The sequence below is a fragment of the Carassius carassius genome, chromosome 20 (genome assembly GCF_963082965.1).
Source record: "Carassius carassius chromosome 20, fCarCar2.1, whole genome shotgun sequence".
NCBI classification, from domain to species: Eukaryota; Metazoa; Chordata; class Actinopteri; order Cypriniformes; family Cyprinidae; genus Carassius; species Carassius carassius.
The window spans coordinates 12,108,345-12,123,657 of NC_081774.1; the positions used below are offsets into that span (position 1 = coordinate 12,108,345).

At 41.9% G+C, this 15,313-nt stretch overlaps 1 protein-coding gene across 1 annotated transcript in view; it reads left to right on the forward strand.

Moving 5' to 3' along the window:
* LOC132096347 (BMP/retinoic acid-inducible neural-specific protein 3-like) overlaps window positions 1–15,313 on the forward strand; it is a 111,429-nt gene that overhangs the window by 69,105 nt on the left and 27,011 nt on the right. The window contains exons 5-6 of the mRNA XM_059501639.1: window positions 2,081–2,186; window positions 11,645–11,881. Coding sequence (XP_059357622.1) covers window positions 2,081–2,186; window positions 11,645–11,881 — 343 coding nt within the window. The remainder of the gene's footprint in view (window positions 1–2,080; window positions 2,187–11,644; window positions 11,882–15,313) is intronic.

Here is a 15,313-nt window from a genome sequence, read left to right on the forward strand (position 1 = left end):
GCTGCAGTGGGACGGGGTGCGGAGGAGGGCATGTGTGAGACACTTAAAAAAAAAGAGACAGTAGTTCATAAATTAATGATAAAGCGTGCATGTATGCGCACTCCCGCACTAAAACTGTCATTATCATACAGACCTCATGCAATCTACATGTTTAAAATGTTAGTAGTATACATTACCTAAATATTTGTTTATGTAATATTAATATGTATACATTTATGTGATGATAAATAGTGACACAAGAAAAATAGTTAATGTGAAAAATGTGCGTCATTAATCAATGACAGTGTTGGGCGAGTTACTTCAAAAATGTAGAGTGCTACTATCTTCACTGCTGCATATATAAAAGCTTGGCAACATATTTTTCATTATAACATTGCGTCATGAGGACATGGTCCCAATTCCTTTGCTTTTTTCTGTTGGATTAGTTTTGGATTAGCAACAGCATTTCATTTTGAAACAAAGACCTGACAACGATGTGTAAAATCACAAATGTTATGACACAAAACACATGTGGCACCAAGCTTCCAAAAGCAGTGGGGCAAAATTTTATAGAAAAAATAATACAAAATTCTATGCTGGTGAAATATTTGCAAGACATTTCAGGTATATCAGAGCATCTTTTCAGGCTTTAAACATGATATAGTATCCTGTTACACTCACAAACGTTTTCATTACTGCCAATGTTTCAAGCTTTGTATTAGACACAATGCAGTGAGCTTTGTTGAAATTTGTGAATTTAACAAGGCAAACAAGGCTTTATTTTTTCATATCATTTGAAAAAACGAATATGTTGTTTTGACATTTTGCAACACTGATTTTGTGAGCTGTCACTTTTGAAAATGGTTCTTTTGAACAGACTCTTTGCAACGAATTGATTGAAACAAACACGTTGAAGACAGTGCTGAAGTGATTAGTGAGTTGAAATTACCCTAGTCAAACTCATTTGCTAAATCAAACATTATCACATTCACTCATGCTTCACCAGTGAAAAATGAAAACAAAATTAATAGGCTAGCGAGACAGCAAGATATATATGCATTGTATATAAAGTGTGTGTGTGTGTGTGTGTGTGTGTGTGTGTGTGTGTGTGTGTGTGTGTGTGTAAATTATTACAATGCTGCATATATACACACACACACACATGTTTGTTTTTGTGAAAAGTGCCATAGGCGTAATGGTTTTTATACTGTACAAACTGTATATTCTATGGCCCTACACCAACCCTACACCTAACCCTAACCCTCACAGGAAACTTTGTGCATTTTTACTTTCTCAAAAATACTCATTCTTTATGGTTTATAAGCGTTTTGAAAAATGGGGACATGGGTTATGTCTTCATAAGTCACCCTCTGCTTGTAATACCTGTGTCATACCCATGTCATTATACAGAGTAGTGTCCTGATATGTCACAAAAACAAGCCCACTATATTTACTGTATTTTGTTGATTTATTTATTTTTTTAATTATTCTTTTTGATAGTAATTGGATTTTTAATTGTTCATGCCTCCTAGTACTTAAGGTATTTTGCCACCAATTTACAAGTGCTTTATCTGATTAATTAATTGATTATTGATTTGTCAAGAAACATAAATGGAAATGATCCCAATTAGGACCATCTATTTTTTTTTTACATATACAGCCACTGAATTAAAAAAAGAAACCGAAGTCCTGGAACATCACCCCAGTATCCCAAGTCCCAGCTGAAATGCCAGATCAGACACACATTATTTTTGAATCATAATATTCTCCTTATATTTAACACTAGGCTCTGTTAAAAACACAATGCCACTGCACACGGCTCACTGCTCTCTAGATTTGAAATTAATAATGCATTGGGACCTAACACTGGAGTCAATTTACTATTTCTATGGTACTCTGCAAAGTGAGCATTTTTAGGGAGCTCTGACATGCTGAAATGGGCTTTGGTGACATTTAGATATTGACTCTGGCTTACAGCACAGGCGTTCTGGTTTGTTTTAGACCCCGGCATATGCTCAGCACTCTACCGCTTCTGAAGAGGAACAAACAGGTGCATGATTTCAACGATAATAAGGCATTAAAATATCTCCTTGTTTCCTAGGTAACAGAGACCAGAACGGGGCCTCTTGGATGCAGTAACTACGACAGCCTGGATTCCGTCAGCTCCGTCTTAGTGCACAGCCCAGAAAATAAAATCCACCTGAAAGGTATGACACCTGATGTGGTCTTCAGAAGAACAATACTGCACCAATGTTTGCTAGTATTTGTATCATCTGCTGCACTGGTGATGTTCAGTGAGAGGGTTTGTTGTTGTTCTTTTTAGGATGAGCAGGTAGATATGATTGAGGCTGTTTCAAGTCCCCTAAATTACTTGCAGGCACAGAAAGTATCAGTAAATTCATGACTAAAATGGAAATTTAAAATTGTTAGATAAATAAATATATAAACGCGACAAAAGAAAAAAAAAGAGTAACATGAACCTATTACTGTTAATAATAATAAATGAAGCATAACTTCACACACTCCAAACACACTCCAAAGTTTCAGAGAATTGTTCATTACTTAGGAGAAAGAAAACTACTTCAACAAGCAAATATTTAGTTTTGTTTAAAAATAAAAATAAAATATTAAAATATTTCAACTCAAATCAATATTTCACTTCTAATGATTTACACATGTGGCAAGTAGCCGTGTAATAAGTTGGATAATTTACATCCTGCCGGTTATCTCAGAATAAATATTGACAGGGTAATCAGGATCCAGACGCGGAGTTAATGCATTAACACTAACAATAATCATGACATAGGTTACAAGTATATATTATCTTTGTTAACATTAGATAATAACAATGCTGCTCATTGTTTGCTCATTCTTGCTTAAAAAATATGGATATTTTTCTGACAAAAAAAAAAAATGCATGGATTTGCTACAGGAGGCCTTCATACCCCTGAAACCATGTGAGGCACATTTTATTATAGATGTGTGTGCTTTATTTAACATGTTTTGGACCGTTGAACAGAAACACCCTCCCACTACAATGATAGAGCTTAGAAGTGCCAGGACAATTTTTTTAATATAACTCCGATTGGATTTTGAAAGAAGAAAGTCATATACACCTAGGATGGCTTGAGGGTGAGTAAAACACATGCTAATTTTTGGATGAACTGACCCTTTAAATATAATTTTAAGATAACTTTAGTTCACATTAACTAATGTAGTTTGCTAATGTTAACTTATTACTTTGCTTGTTGTAGTTGTGTTACCTCAAACCCCTAATTGGTATATTTATATGTCAGTCAAATTTCCTGTGGGAAGTTCTTGGCCACAATAAGTTGCACTGTGGACCAAGCCAAAAGTCTGGCTGCGACAGACCTGAGAAACACATCAATGCTAATAATCATATCAATCATATCATCAATAATCGTATCTTCACATTTTCAACAAGCCAGTGAAGAGAAGACAGGCATTTAGACTTGCATTAATGCACCTCACACTCTCGTAACAGCAGTGTCACCACAAGTCAGAGGTGGTCGGAACAACAAAAAGAAGAGAGAAAGTATCAGGACTGAAAAGAGCAAAAAGGAAGGTTTTAAGCCTCTAGCCATTGCTAATTATACATGTGGCCTGCGCCAATTTTCACTGCCTTCTTGACATTGACATTTAAATAATCAACCCACTTAATACTGCCATCTCCTGAAGCAAATTTTCTGCTGCCCAGATTTGGGTAACTACTTTAATGAGCTGGCTATAGGGTTCGGCACCAAAGCTTATCTTTTGCTGAGTACTTGGGGAAGAAAATGTAGGGGGAAACAGTTGGAGAGAGAGTTTGGCCTATATTTGTGCATGTTTGTATCGGTTCTTTCAGCATTCTTTCATCCACTTCTTGGGGCTTCCCTGGATATTTTCCTTTTAGAGAGCAGAATGTAGACCCGTTAAAATTAGGACATCAAGCTGTCAATATCATAGAGGACTGAAATAATCCACAGGAAATATTCCGATTCCTCTCATTCGCTTTAAAAAGAGAGAGACTGTGGAGGAGTGGGCACAAGAGTAGCTATTTAGCCGTCTCCGGTATGAAATCCATCCAAGTCAGTCTCTTTTGTGAGGCTCCCCACACTGTTGGCTCTCTACCCAGCAGAAGCCAAAGCTTAAAACGAAGACTGCATCTAATTACGTCTCTTGTTTTTCACAATCCTACGAATAAATACTGAGGAACACATCATACATATTCACACTGGGAAGGGAATTCAAAAGGCTGGATATGAAGGCAAAAGGCATTGATTCTTTCTTGAAGGATGTCAGACCTGGTAAAGCTGTGAAGAGCGTTTTCTCAGATAATATAATTAGCAGGTGTTCAGCACCCACAGCTGGGATGTGAAATCTGAATCTTTCACTTACGTGGTGTAACGGCTTGTGGATTGATGTGTTCAGCACTGAATTCTTTCATGAGTAATTCATAGGTGAGTATTGATGAGGAGGCCTTAGGAGATTGCATCTATAAAAAAAATTAACTGGGGTTCTGCTTTCCAAATTGTCTGGGTGGATTTTTTTTACATGTTTTTATCAAAGCTGGCCGGGAATTTTATTAGAAATTGCAACAACTATCAAACCATTTTTTTTTCTTTAAGAAATTTATTATCTTAGACAAGGATGCATTAAACTGATTAAATATGCAAGTATAGACATTTACATTGTTATAAAATCTATTTCTGAGAAATTATGTTCTTTTAAACCTTCTATTCCTTAAATAATTCTGAAAAAAGTGTCATGGGGCCTGCCTGCAACACGTAGTGTCTCGTTCCCTGTTCTCAGGGAACATAGGTTACAGTCGTAACCTGAGACGTTCCCTTTCGAAAGGGAACTCTACACTACATCAGAATGACGCTTTGGGGAACGATATACCAACGCCACCATGCTAAGGGGAGTGCCTGCCAAGCGGCAGTGACAACTGACAGAACTAGCAAATTCAAATGAAACGCTAGAACCACTCACCCTCAGGTCACACTGGGCTGTCAGTGACAGCACTCCCTACGGTCATAGCCCAAGCTATATGATACCACAGAAAAACCTCCATAAACATAGTTTTAGTGAAAGGTCTACCTGGGCCTGCTCAAGGGCCTAGGACCACACTTCAACTTCTTAGAAGGGGTCCCTTCTAGGGAATGTGGCTAGGGAACCTGAGGGAACCCCAGCCAGTCACTATTCAGGGGAACGTGCCACCTGAAATGCCACCAGGCAGGCCTGACCTGGTGTCACCATACAAGACACTATAGTCTGGCCACTTCCTGTCTGTCCGAAGACAGAGCCTCTGGACACTTGCCTTTAGGAAGGCATCCAACCCGAGGGACTGCGAAGCAGGCAGTGAACCACTCGGACCGGATCTCAGAGACGGGATATCCTGGAGAGTATGACTCAGCATAGTGCATTACAACCCTTGCCAGCGAGGGGAGTTTCTCTACTCGATCCACGGATCAACCCAGTGTTTGTGTTTCAAAACACTAAGGAGGCCTGTGAGGGCCTAAGGACTGATCTAACTGGGAGGCCTCATGAGAGGCCTACGACCGACTGATCAGACTCAGGAGACCACATACTCATACTGACCCTCAGTGAGGGGAGCATTAGATCTACCTGGTAGGCAACCAGGCTGTAGCAAGATAAAGAGGTTCCAGGAGGGAACCCGTAGCAGAGAATAAAAACTTGAGTCGAGCCAGGGCGCAAGCTCACCTTTGGTAGCTGCCTGATAAGGTCTGCTAAACTGAAAGTAAGCGGCCACTAGCTTACAAAACCCAGCACCACTGTGAAACTACTCAGGGAGACCTGGAGAGGCCTACTACCTGACAACCACAGTATGTGGGAGCTCACCATCAGAGAGGCCTGGTGCAGCCTACTATCTGATAACCATAAAACGTGAGAGCTCACTTTCAGAGAGGCCTGGAGAGGCCTACTACCTGAAAAACCATGCTCAGTGGAACACACAGTAAGTGGGAGCTAACCTTCCAAGGAGGCCTGGAGAGGCCTACTACATGATAACCACAGTATGTGGGAGCTCAACTTCAGGGAGGCCTAGTGAGGCCTACTACCTGATAACCACAGCGCATGGGAGTTCACTTACAGAGAGGCCTGGAGAGGCCTACTACATGACAACCACAAAACCTGGGAGCTCAACTTAAGGGAGGCCTAGTGAAGCCTACCACAGTACATAGGAGTTCGCTTACAGAGAGGCCTAGAGAGGCCTACTACCCATTACCTGAAAACCCACATTAAGTGGAAACTCAAAGTATGTTGGAACTCAACTCCAGGGAGGCCTGGTGAGGCATACTACCAGAGAACCATGACATGAAGGAGCTTACTTTCAGGGAGGCCTGGAGAGGCCTACTACCTGAAAACCACAGCTGACAGTGGGCCAGACTGGCAGTCCAGTTGACTGTCTATGGGGCTTTGCCTTCAGGGAGGCCTTATGAGGCCTACTACCTGATAGTTCAACCTCAGGGCCACTTAGTACCACAGTATGAGGGATTCAGCCATCAGGGAGGCCTAGTAAAGCCTACTACCTGATCTCCACAAAAAATGTGGGAGCCCATCTTCAGGGAGGCCTGAAGAGGCCTACTTCCTGAAACGGTCTAATCAGCTGGATGTGTACTGCTGCTGGGGACTCGCCTAACAGGGAGGCCCGGTCGAGCCTACTAGCTGATAGCGAGTCTTTCTGCTACTTTAATGAACACTGCTGGAACCATACTAATAAAAAACTTTCCTAAAGTTTTGACCTAGTGTATGCTCCACAATGTTGTGACCCACCTCCGAGGAGGCCTGTTAAGACCTACTACTCGGTAGTGAGTCTTCTGCCCAAACTACCAGGGCCAACCACCAAAGGTGAGCTGGCCTAGGAGCCCTATCTTAGGGGTTACCCAGTCAAGGAGGCCTGCTGGGGCCTACTACCTAACTGTGCAGCCTTCAAGGCAGAAAAACTGTTACTACAGCGCTTACAGCATCCTGGTACCTAATCACATTGCCAAAGGCAGTGTACTCAGCAAAAAGCAATACCCTCATAGCAGGGGAGTACAACATACGCCACTCTGCCTAGTGGAGGCCCCATTTTAAGGGCCTACCTACTAAATGCAAGGGCATCAGCTCATGGCAATGCTCTGGCTTCAAGGGAGCGGAGTTCAAATACCGGAATGAAATGTAGTTAGAACTCCCTGCTCAACCGGAGCCATCATGGTGTGAGGTAGATAATACAGAGCTGAGAATGGATTACTCAAAACTACCCTGCGTTAGCGGGGGAGTAACACCATATGCCCCTGAAATGTTAGACAGGGAGCGGGCCTGCAAGTGGCTCCAAAGGGTGACAGGGATTTGTCCTGTGCCCAGCCTGGGGGAGCGGAGCTTGCTTGCAAGCCAACCAACTTCCACCCATCGTCCGAGCGGTTCAGCTCAACGGGCTGAGTGGAGCCAGCTCTAGAGGCCTAAAAACAAGTAGCTCTGTTCGGCAGGGTCTGGCAAACTATCACATCGCAGAGCGAAAGACAGCCTGACCCGCCTGAAGGATCATACCTCAACTACCACCCTGCATTACTCTATCACCCCTGAATGCAGTGAAAGGGGCGGGCTTTGGCCAACAACTCCCATTTAAGGGAGGAGGCTGAAATCTCGGGGAGGAAGCCTACACATAATAAAATGCGGCAGCTATACTTAGCAAAACGCCTCCAACATCCCAAACATAGCCTAGGCCAGCTACAGAGGCGGCCCGGGTTAGGGCCGACCTACAAGCATAGATCTACCTGAGGGCTCGGAGGAGCCACAGCCTACTTGATTGAGAGGCTGTGAAACACTCAACCTACTGCCAGGGGAGCGAAGTACTCAGAATACCAATGTCACAAACCGAAAGGTAGGACATAAGATCTATCTGAAGCGCCAGCGTCAGTCTAAACCTAAAGTAAAAAAAAGTTTTTTTTTTGTTTTTTTTTAGGAAGACCAACTACTCTACCCCTAGGCGGCTTAAAGCCCTGAGGCTAACATAGAAATGAGGTGTGGCCCACCACGCATAAAAATGTCATGACAGGAAGGCCATCACCTACTCACACGGGAGTCAAATCTTTTTTTGAGCTTCTCCCTAAATCGTTCTAGCCACAAGCTGGGGGGGGGCTTCAGGGCCCTGAAGTTCCAATACCTTACCTCATTGCTCCTCTAAGAATGACTCCCTAGGTCTATACAGGGAACAAGGTCTGTAGAGAAATACAAATCAGTGTTAGTATACACACAGAAATTATATTAAAAACCAACCAGTTCACCTGCGGCCTGCAGAGTGAAGACTCGCCAGAGAGTTCTCTATGAACCTGGGGGCCATCACTTTACATGCCTGAAAGAGGCGCTCTCACCAACCAAGCCAAGGCGGGCCATCAGAACCTTGTTCTCATCCTAGACCCAGCCCCAGGCCTGGTGTAAGAAACGGGAAAAAGAGGAGAGGGCTAGGATAGTAACAGCCCTCCAGGAGATGATCCATCGCTAACGCTGTGATCGTTTGTACTGGATCACCTCCCTCAGATCCTTCTTTTTCCTGCGGGAGTCACGCCTCCTCTGTGACCTGCTCCTACATGGAGGGGGTGCACGAGAGGCGACACTAGCTCTCTGGCCCTGTCTACGGCCCTCAGGTCGTGAAGGGCCAGGCTCTCCCGCCTGTCTGGGCTCGGATCCGGATCTCAGCGGTATACAGGTCTTAAACGCCGCTGAGCGCGCCTTCGCCTCCCTGAACTTTCCAACCACCGCCTCCACGGAGGTGCCAAAAAGTTCAGAGGGCGAAACCGGTGCATCAAGGAGAAAGGCCTTCTCTTTCTCCCCGATGCCAGCCAGGTTCAACCACAGATGCCTCTCCGTGGCCACCATTGCCGCCATCGATCGACCGATCGAAGCGGCAGTCTGTTTAATGGCCCGGAGAGCAAGATCTGTGGTGCAACACCGCCATAGTGTGCAGGGCAGCACCGGCCTGACCCGCTGCCGTGTATGCTCTGCCATTCAAACGCGCTGTGGTCTTGAGCGGTTTGGATGGCAGGGCTGGAGCACTCAGTGTCGACGCCCGCCCAGACACGAGATGGTTCGCAAACGTCTCGTCAATCGACATCGACACATACCCATACTCGCCGATCCCCTCAACATCAGCGAAACTAGCCCGCTGATGTCGGTGGATCCGAGCAGAGTATGGGTTCTTCCATGCCCTCTCGATCTCAGTATGGAGATCAGGAAGAAATGGAAGGCTCGCCTGAGCTGGTGGTCTATGGCCGGGGAGAAATCGATCGTCCAGCCTGCCACGAACAACTTCTCCCCTAACGCGCCGCCATGGCAGTTGCAACCTGTCAGTGGCGCGTTCCATTACATCCAGCAGCTCAGCATACACGGGGCAGGGTGGCTGAGAGGGTTCAGGGTCCACCTGAATGACCTCCTCCTCATCCATCACCTGCCCGTCCTGAAGAGCATCTGTTGCAGGAACAGTAGGAGAAAAATCCTCTTCGTCATCCACCTGCAACTCACCCTCGTCATCCGCCGAATCATCTGAGAGGTTAACACCCCTCTCAAGACGATCGGCGAGATCCCTCTGGGAACCCCATGACGCGAGTCGCCGCTCTGCCTCAGCGCGAGCGGGACCTGAGCCACGAGGTACAGATGGTGAGCCCTCCTCACTCGAGAAGAAGGCTAGACGAGAGCGGAGCGTTTTCAAAGCAAAACGCTCACAGTTTGCACAGACAGCTCCCTCAAGAGCCGCCTGTGCATGCTCTTTGCCCAGACAGAGAACGCACAGTTCGTGTGAATCACCCGGCGTCAAATACCTTGGGCACGGATCCGCACACTTCCTGAAGCTTTCAGCCTTCTCCGTGCATTTCATTTTCTTTGCCGACTTTTCCAGCGATATCAAACAGACAGTCCCTGAAGACGAAAAGATGTTTGTTATGTTTGCAAGCCTCCCCTTTATACTTGCAGGTCGCACGTTAATCACGGGCTGTCGCCGGTCATTATGATTGCCGTGATTTGATAGTGATTTCAGACACCTGTCACGCCTGAGGCGTTCCCCAAAGCGTCATTCTGACGTAGTGTAGAGTTCCCTTTCGAAAGGGAACCTAAATTTTTGACCCTGTTCCATCTTTTTACCGCTTTGTTCCAATTGCTCAAATAATCAATAATTTGTTTCCAGTGCAAATGTCATTTCTTTCTTTGCTTGCTATTAAAATATATAATCAGGAAGGAGAATTTCACAATAGCCGCATTGATTCCCTGTCTGCAGCATGCCTGCACTTCATGACAGAGGTTTACGGCTGAATGACCTTGCCTTACCACGTAGATTGTTGATCTTTATTCATCCCATTACTGTGCTGACATAGCAGACCTCACCGTCCCAAATAGGACTCCCATCACTGATGCTGTTAGACCAGTCAGGCTGCCTGTCTCTCATGACCCACTTTAAATGCTGTCTGTTTTCCAACTCACCCTGTCCTGCATTGCCAAGCCAAATCAGGACTGTGAAACAATAGTAATGTGTCTTTATTGCAGTGGTGTTTTTGACGGTCTGGGAAGCCCACAGAAAGCATTATATTCACAAGCAGTCTACATCTGGTTCACCACCTAAAGTCAAATCTTAATTAAAATGCACCTGAAATTACACTGCAACTTGAACTTTTAAATGTGGAACTGTTTAGTGAGTCTGTTATGAAATCAGTAAAATTAAAGATTAAAGATGCACCTTTATGTACCTATGACCCTCATGGTACCTGAAGTAGATCTGTTGACTAATGGAAGAGTATATCTGTATATATACAGGAATAGACCCCACACACACACACTCAGTAATAAATAAAAGCTACATAAATTATATACATATTTTCTGAAGAAATGTAAAAAAAATAAATACAAATAAATAAATAAAAGTATATTGATGTTGCTGGTAGTTTTAATGAAAAAGTAATATAAAAATACAAAAATATTATAATATTAGTTGCTTGTTGATTCAGCTTTGCCATCACTGGAATAAATTACATTTCATAATATATTAAAATGCAAAACCATTATTTAAAAAATTCTAACAATTTCTGAACTTTTGAGCAGTAGTGTATATATTATAAATTGAAATAAATAAAAAGCCAACGGCAAATTCAGATTCACAGAGAGAGAGAGAGAGAGATGAGACAGTGTTAGGTAAAATGAAAAATATCAAATAGAAGAGGAAATTACAAATTTACCATGCAAATATATCACTTTTCCTTGTCGTTTCAGAGGTCTACCTCATGCCACTGCATTACTTTATTGTTCTAAATGGAGACTTAAAATAGAAAACATAATACATTGAGAGTTAAGTGGGTAGAGAGACAGACAGAGTGCTGAGAGAGGAGAGGAAAGCCAGAGGGAAGATGATGGGTGGGTTCATAATAGTGTCATATGTCTCAGAAATTGATTTTTTCAAGTGTCCATACGGGAATCTCAGAACTATTGGTGATTTGAGATGTTGGCCAAACATATTAACACATCCAAACACCATTTTGAACTTGTTTACCAACCAAGCAGCAGACAAGCAGCACTATGTAGCTTACAAAATCTCTTATCTGGTCTTGGAATCAGATTTCAGTTTAGCTCACAAAGTCTAACGTAACAGTAAACAGATTTTTCTCTCTTCCCACACGCACAGGTCTACAGGATGTGCTTCCTGAGTTTCTGCGGAATCGTTTTGTGGAGGCGGCCCTCAGTTATGTGGCGTGTAATTCAGAGGGAGAGCTACTGTGCCGCAACAATGACTGCTGGTGCCGCTGCTCCACAAAGTTCCCTGATTGTAACTGCCCCTTCACAGATATCAAAGCCATGGAGGAGAGTCTGCGTAAGAGCAAAGAGTCCTGGATCAACCTCAACAATGACTTCATGGACTCAGGTAGGTTAATTCAATGGCCATGAAAGTGTTAAAATCTGCTGTATAATCTCTGAAATTGACACACTGGATTAAAAGGGAGAGTGAAACTTGTCAGGTTTAAAATGACAGGTAAATCTCACTGGTGGTGACAAATGATTGATATACTGTCATATTCCCTCAGCTGCTCTTTCTTGCAGGGTTTCTGAGTTCACTTCAGTATAAACAGATGCACTTTGCGCATAAATATACTATGAAAAGCACATTGCAACTGAAAAAAAAAAACACAGACATAACTTTGATGCACTACTGTTGCGCCACAGCTCCAGCAAAGTGTCTTTTAATTACACTTACAGTGATAATGCACTGGGTAATGCAGTAGAAATGGGCAGTGGTATTATGGTGAAGGATCTGTACTGCAAACACAAGGGCTGGACGTACAGTCCCAGGTGTCCAGGGAAATGGGAGCATTAATGAGAAAACAATCACACTCTGTTACCATTGTGTCCATAGGCAAAGCACTTAACCTTAAAGTACACTTAGGGGATTGTCTCTGCAATTAGTGTACTGTATGCTGCTTTTGGATGAAAACCATCTGCTAAATGTTAAGTTCAAGAAAAATAACAACAACCCCCACAGAGTAAATATATTAAAAAGTTAATGTTATTGATTGAAGATATTCATTTCTCAAAGTATTAATCAGAAAAGCAGTCAGTGGGTTCCATTAAAGTAAATAAGTATTTGGAAACTAAAAGCCATTTTAGCCATGTATTTCCAATTTATTTAATTACTCATGGTTTGAATGTAATTTAAATGTTACATATGCAATTTATAGGTAAAAAAAAAAAAAGAAAAATATATATATATATATATATATATATAATTTAGCTTTAAAAAAAATGTGTTTTCTGGGTTGATTGGTCAATTTGTTTCTGAAAACTTTGAAAAGACCTGCAAGGGCCTACAAGTCAATAACAAATGTGGGCTGCTTTGATAAATGGGTCCCACGTATGGGGTTTAATTCTGAGTTCTTTAAAGTTCTCTGACTGTGATACATTTGCACCTTGGAGTAGAAATCTAAACCGACGAGAAGGTGGGTTTGTCTGTTTTATTGCTCTGGTTGTGAGAAAACCAGACTGATAAAATCTTCGGTTTGAAAAATGGTGTGGTGTGTGTGTGTGTGTGTATGTGTGTGTGTGTGTGTGAGAGAGAGAGAGAGAGGGAGGGAGAGCAAAACTAAGGAAAAGAGAGCTGAAGAGAAAGAAGCATGGAAAGATGGCACCTCAGGTTTTTCTCCTAGCTGAGTGTTTCCACATTCATAGAATGATTCAATCAGTGAGATAAGCCCAAGCTGGCTCTAAAAGCTTCTCCTGCTCAGTGATGGAGCGTTAATGAAAGCAGCTCAAATCCCTTTAACTGTGGTGCTGCACTCATAAGAACGCATATCTTCTTTTAGCAGGTGAAGTGCTGGGCTTGGGAAAAGGGCTCTTTGACCATAGCATATAGCTACAGCATAAGGGTTTTATTTATTCAGCCTCACAGAAACCTGCCCCTTTTGTCAGGAGGCCAGACGGCAGAGGGAGAACATTCGTTCAGATTTAGAATGGAAAACTGATTTGTCATGCAGGGATCTGATAAGCAATATTACAAAAAGTGCACCAAAACAAAAAACATAAAACAGTTTAGTTTACCTAAGGGAAAGCACCATGATATCAAGTTTGTACTGCATATATAGTGGCTCCAAAAAGTATTTAGACACTCAAATCACACTTAAAATGTATGAATTTCATTACACTGGATAGAAAAATATCGAATCAACTTTTATTTTCTCAGAACCAACTTTGTTTTTGCAATAATATTAATAAAACCTTTTTTTAAGGTCTGCACAATTAATGTCCTTTTTAAAATGTTTATTAAATTCATAAGGGAAGTAAAAAATAAATGAAAAAAAAAACCCACAAATGTTTTGGCTTAAAAGCTATGGAAGCTTATTTCCAACATGGAGCAAAAAAAAATTATATATATATATATATATATATATATGCATACAGTATATATATATATGCATACAGTATGTACAATATGCATATTTATACATTTATACTTGTTGAATATGAACGCATATAATTCATATACATTCATATTCAACAAGACAAAATATAATCCAATCATTTTCTTAAACAGGTGAATGACATGGAATAAAGAGCAAAACCAGTGTTTGAAAAAACAGTACTTGCAAAACCAGTACTTGACAAAAACAAAAGCAAAACAAAACAATAACCTTCTTTGGTCTTATAGCCTCCTACACTGTGCATCTCAAAAAGGACAGATAAACACAATCACACCCACACACCAATACAAACAGATATACTTCAGGGATGTGAAATCGTCTTCCCTCACAATCTGTGCCTCAGTGCACTTAGTTCAACTTTGTTCGAAAGCACCACGCATTGACCTTCCTCAACCAATATCTTCTACTGCATGGCTTTCTAAGGCACCAAATGATTGTAGCACCACCCCTGTTGGTGCAGAATGATCCCCATGCACAGACTGATGTCTATTTGTACATATATTGCAAACTCAACTCTCATGAATAAAAATAATATATATCAAGGTATAAGACTTTCACTTCAAGATCTGACCAGTGTTGTATGATAAATATAATTCAGTGACACTAATATATCATTTTGAGTCTGGTGTATGCATCAAAACATGTCAAATCAAAGCTGGACGGTTCATTCTGGTGAATATGTCATATTTCTTTGTCTAGTGTTCCATTAAGGCTTTTAATCCATATTTAGACTGATCGATTTTTCTGTTTACGTCACATACTTTAGAGAATTAGTCATAATTCTGGTGCATATCCCATTCAATTATGCTGACCAGATGTGCATTTGGAGTTGAACTGCTTAGTTATGATGCAAATAAGCACTGTTAGAGCTGGGAATTGTTTCCAAAAAGAATTCATTCCGACACTTAAGGAATCGAGAATCGATTCCAAAGGATGGAATTGACTCCATCAAAGGGAATCAACTCCTATTCATCGCCTTTTCAGTTCAATAGAGCTAATCATTGGGTGCTTCTCAAACGGAAGGACACATCCTAGTGAGAATGCATCTTTCCTAGTCCAGTCGTTCTGATGCTTCAAGGTTGCAGTCTTTCTCGGCAATTAATGCTAACATGAGATGGGGTCTAGTAAGGGCATTTGGCTTTGTCTTAAATGTTTCCACCCTGCAGTCAAGGCAAAAAAATACTATTGTAATTACAATTTGAAAAATCCTTGATTACTGTTTTTTACTAAGGATCCTTCAAACTGTGACATCCTTCGATGGAGTTTTATGACATGGTAGTCTAGATATGCAGCCTTATAAGGATGTGTCCTTCTGTTTAAAAAGCAACCATTAATTCGCCTCTAAGTCAATGAATCGGTTAAAACTAATAAACAAAACAATTTCA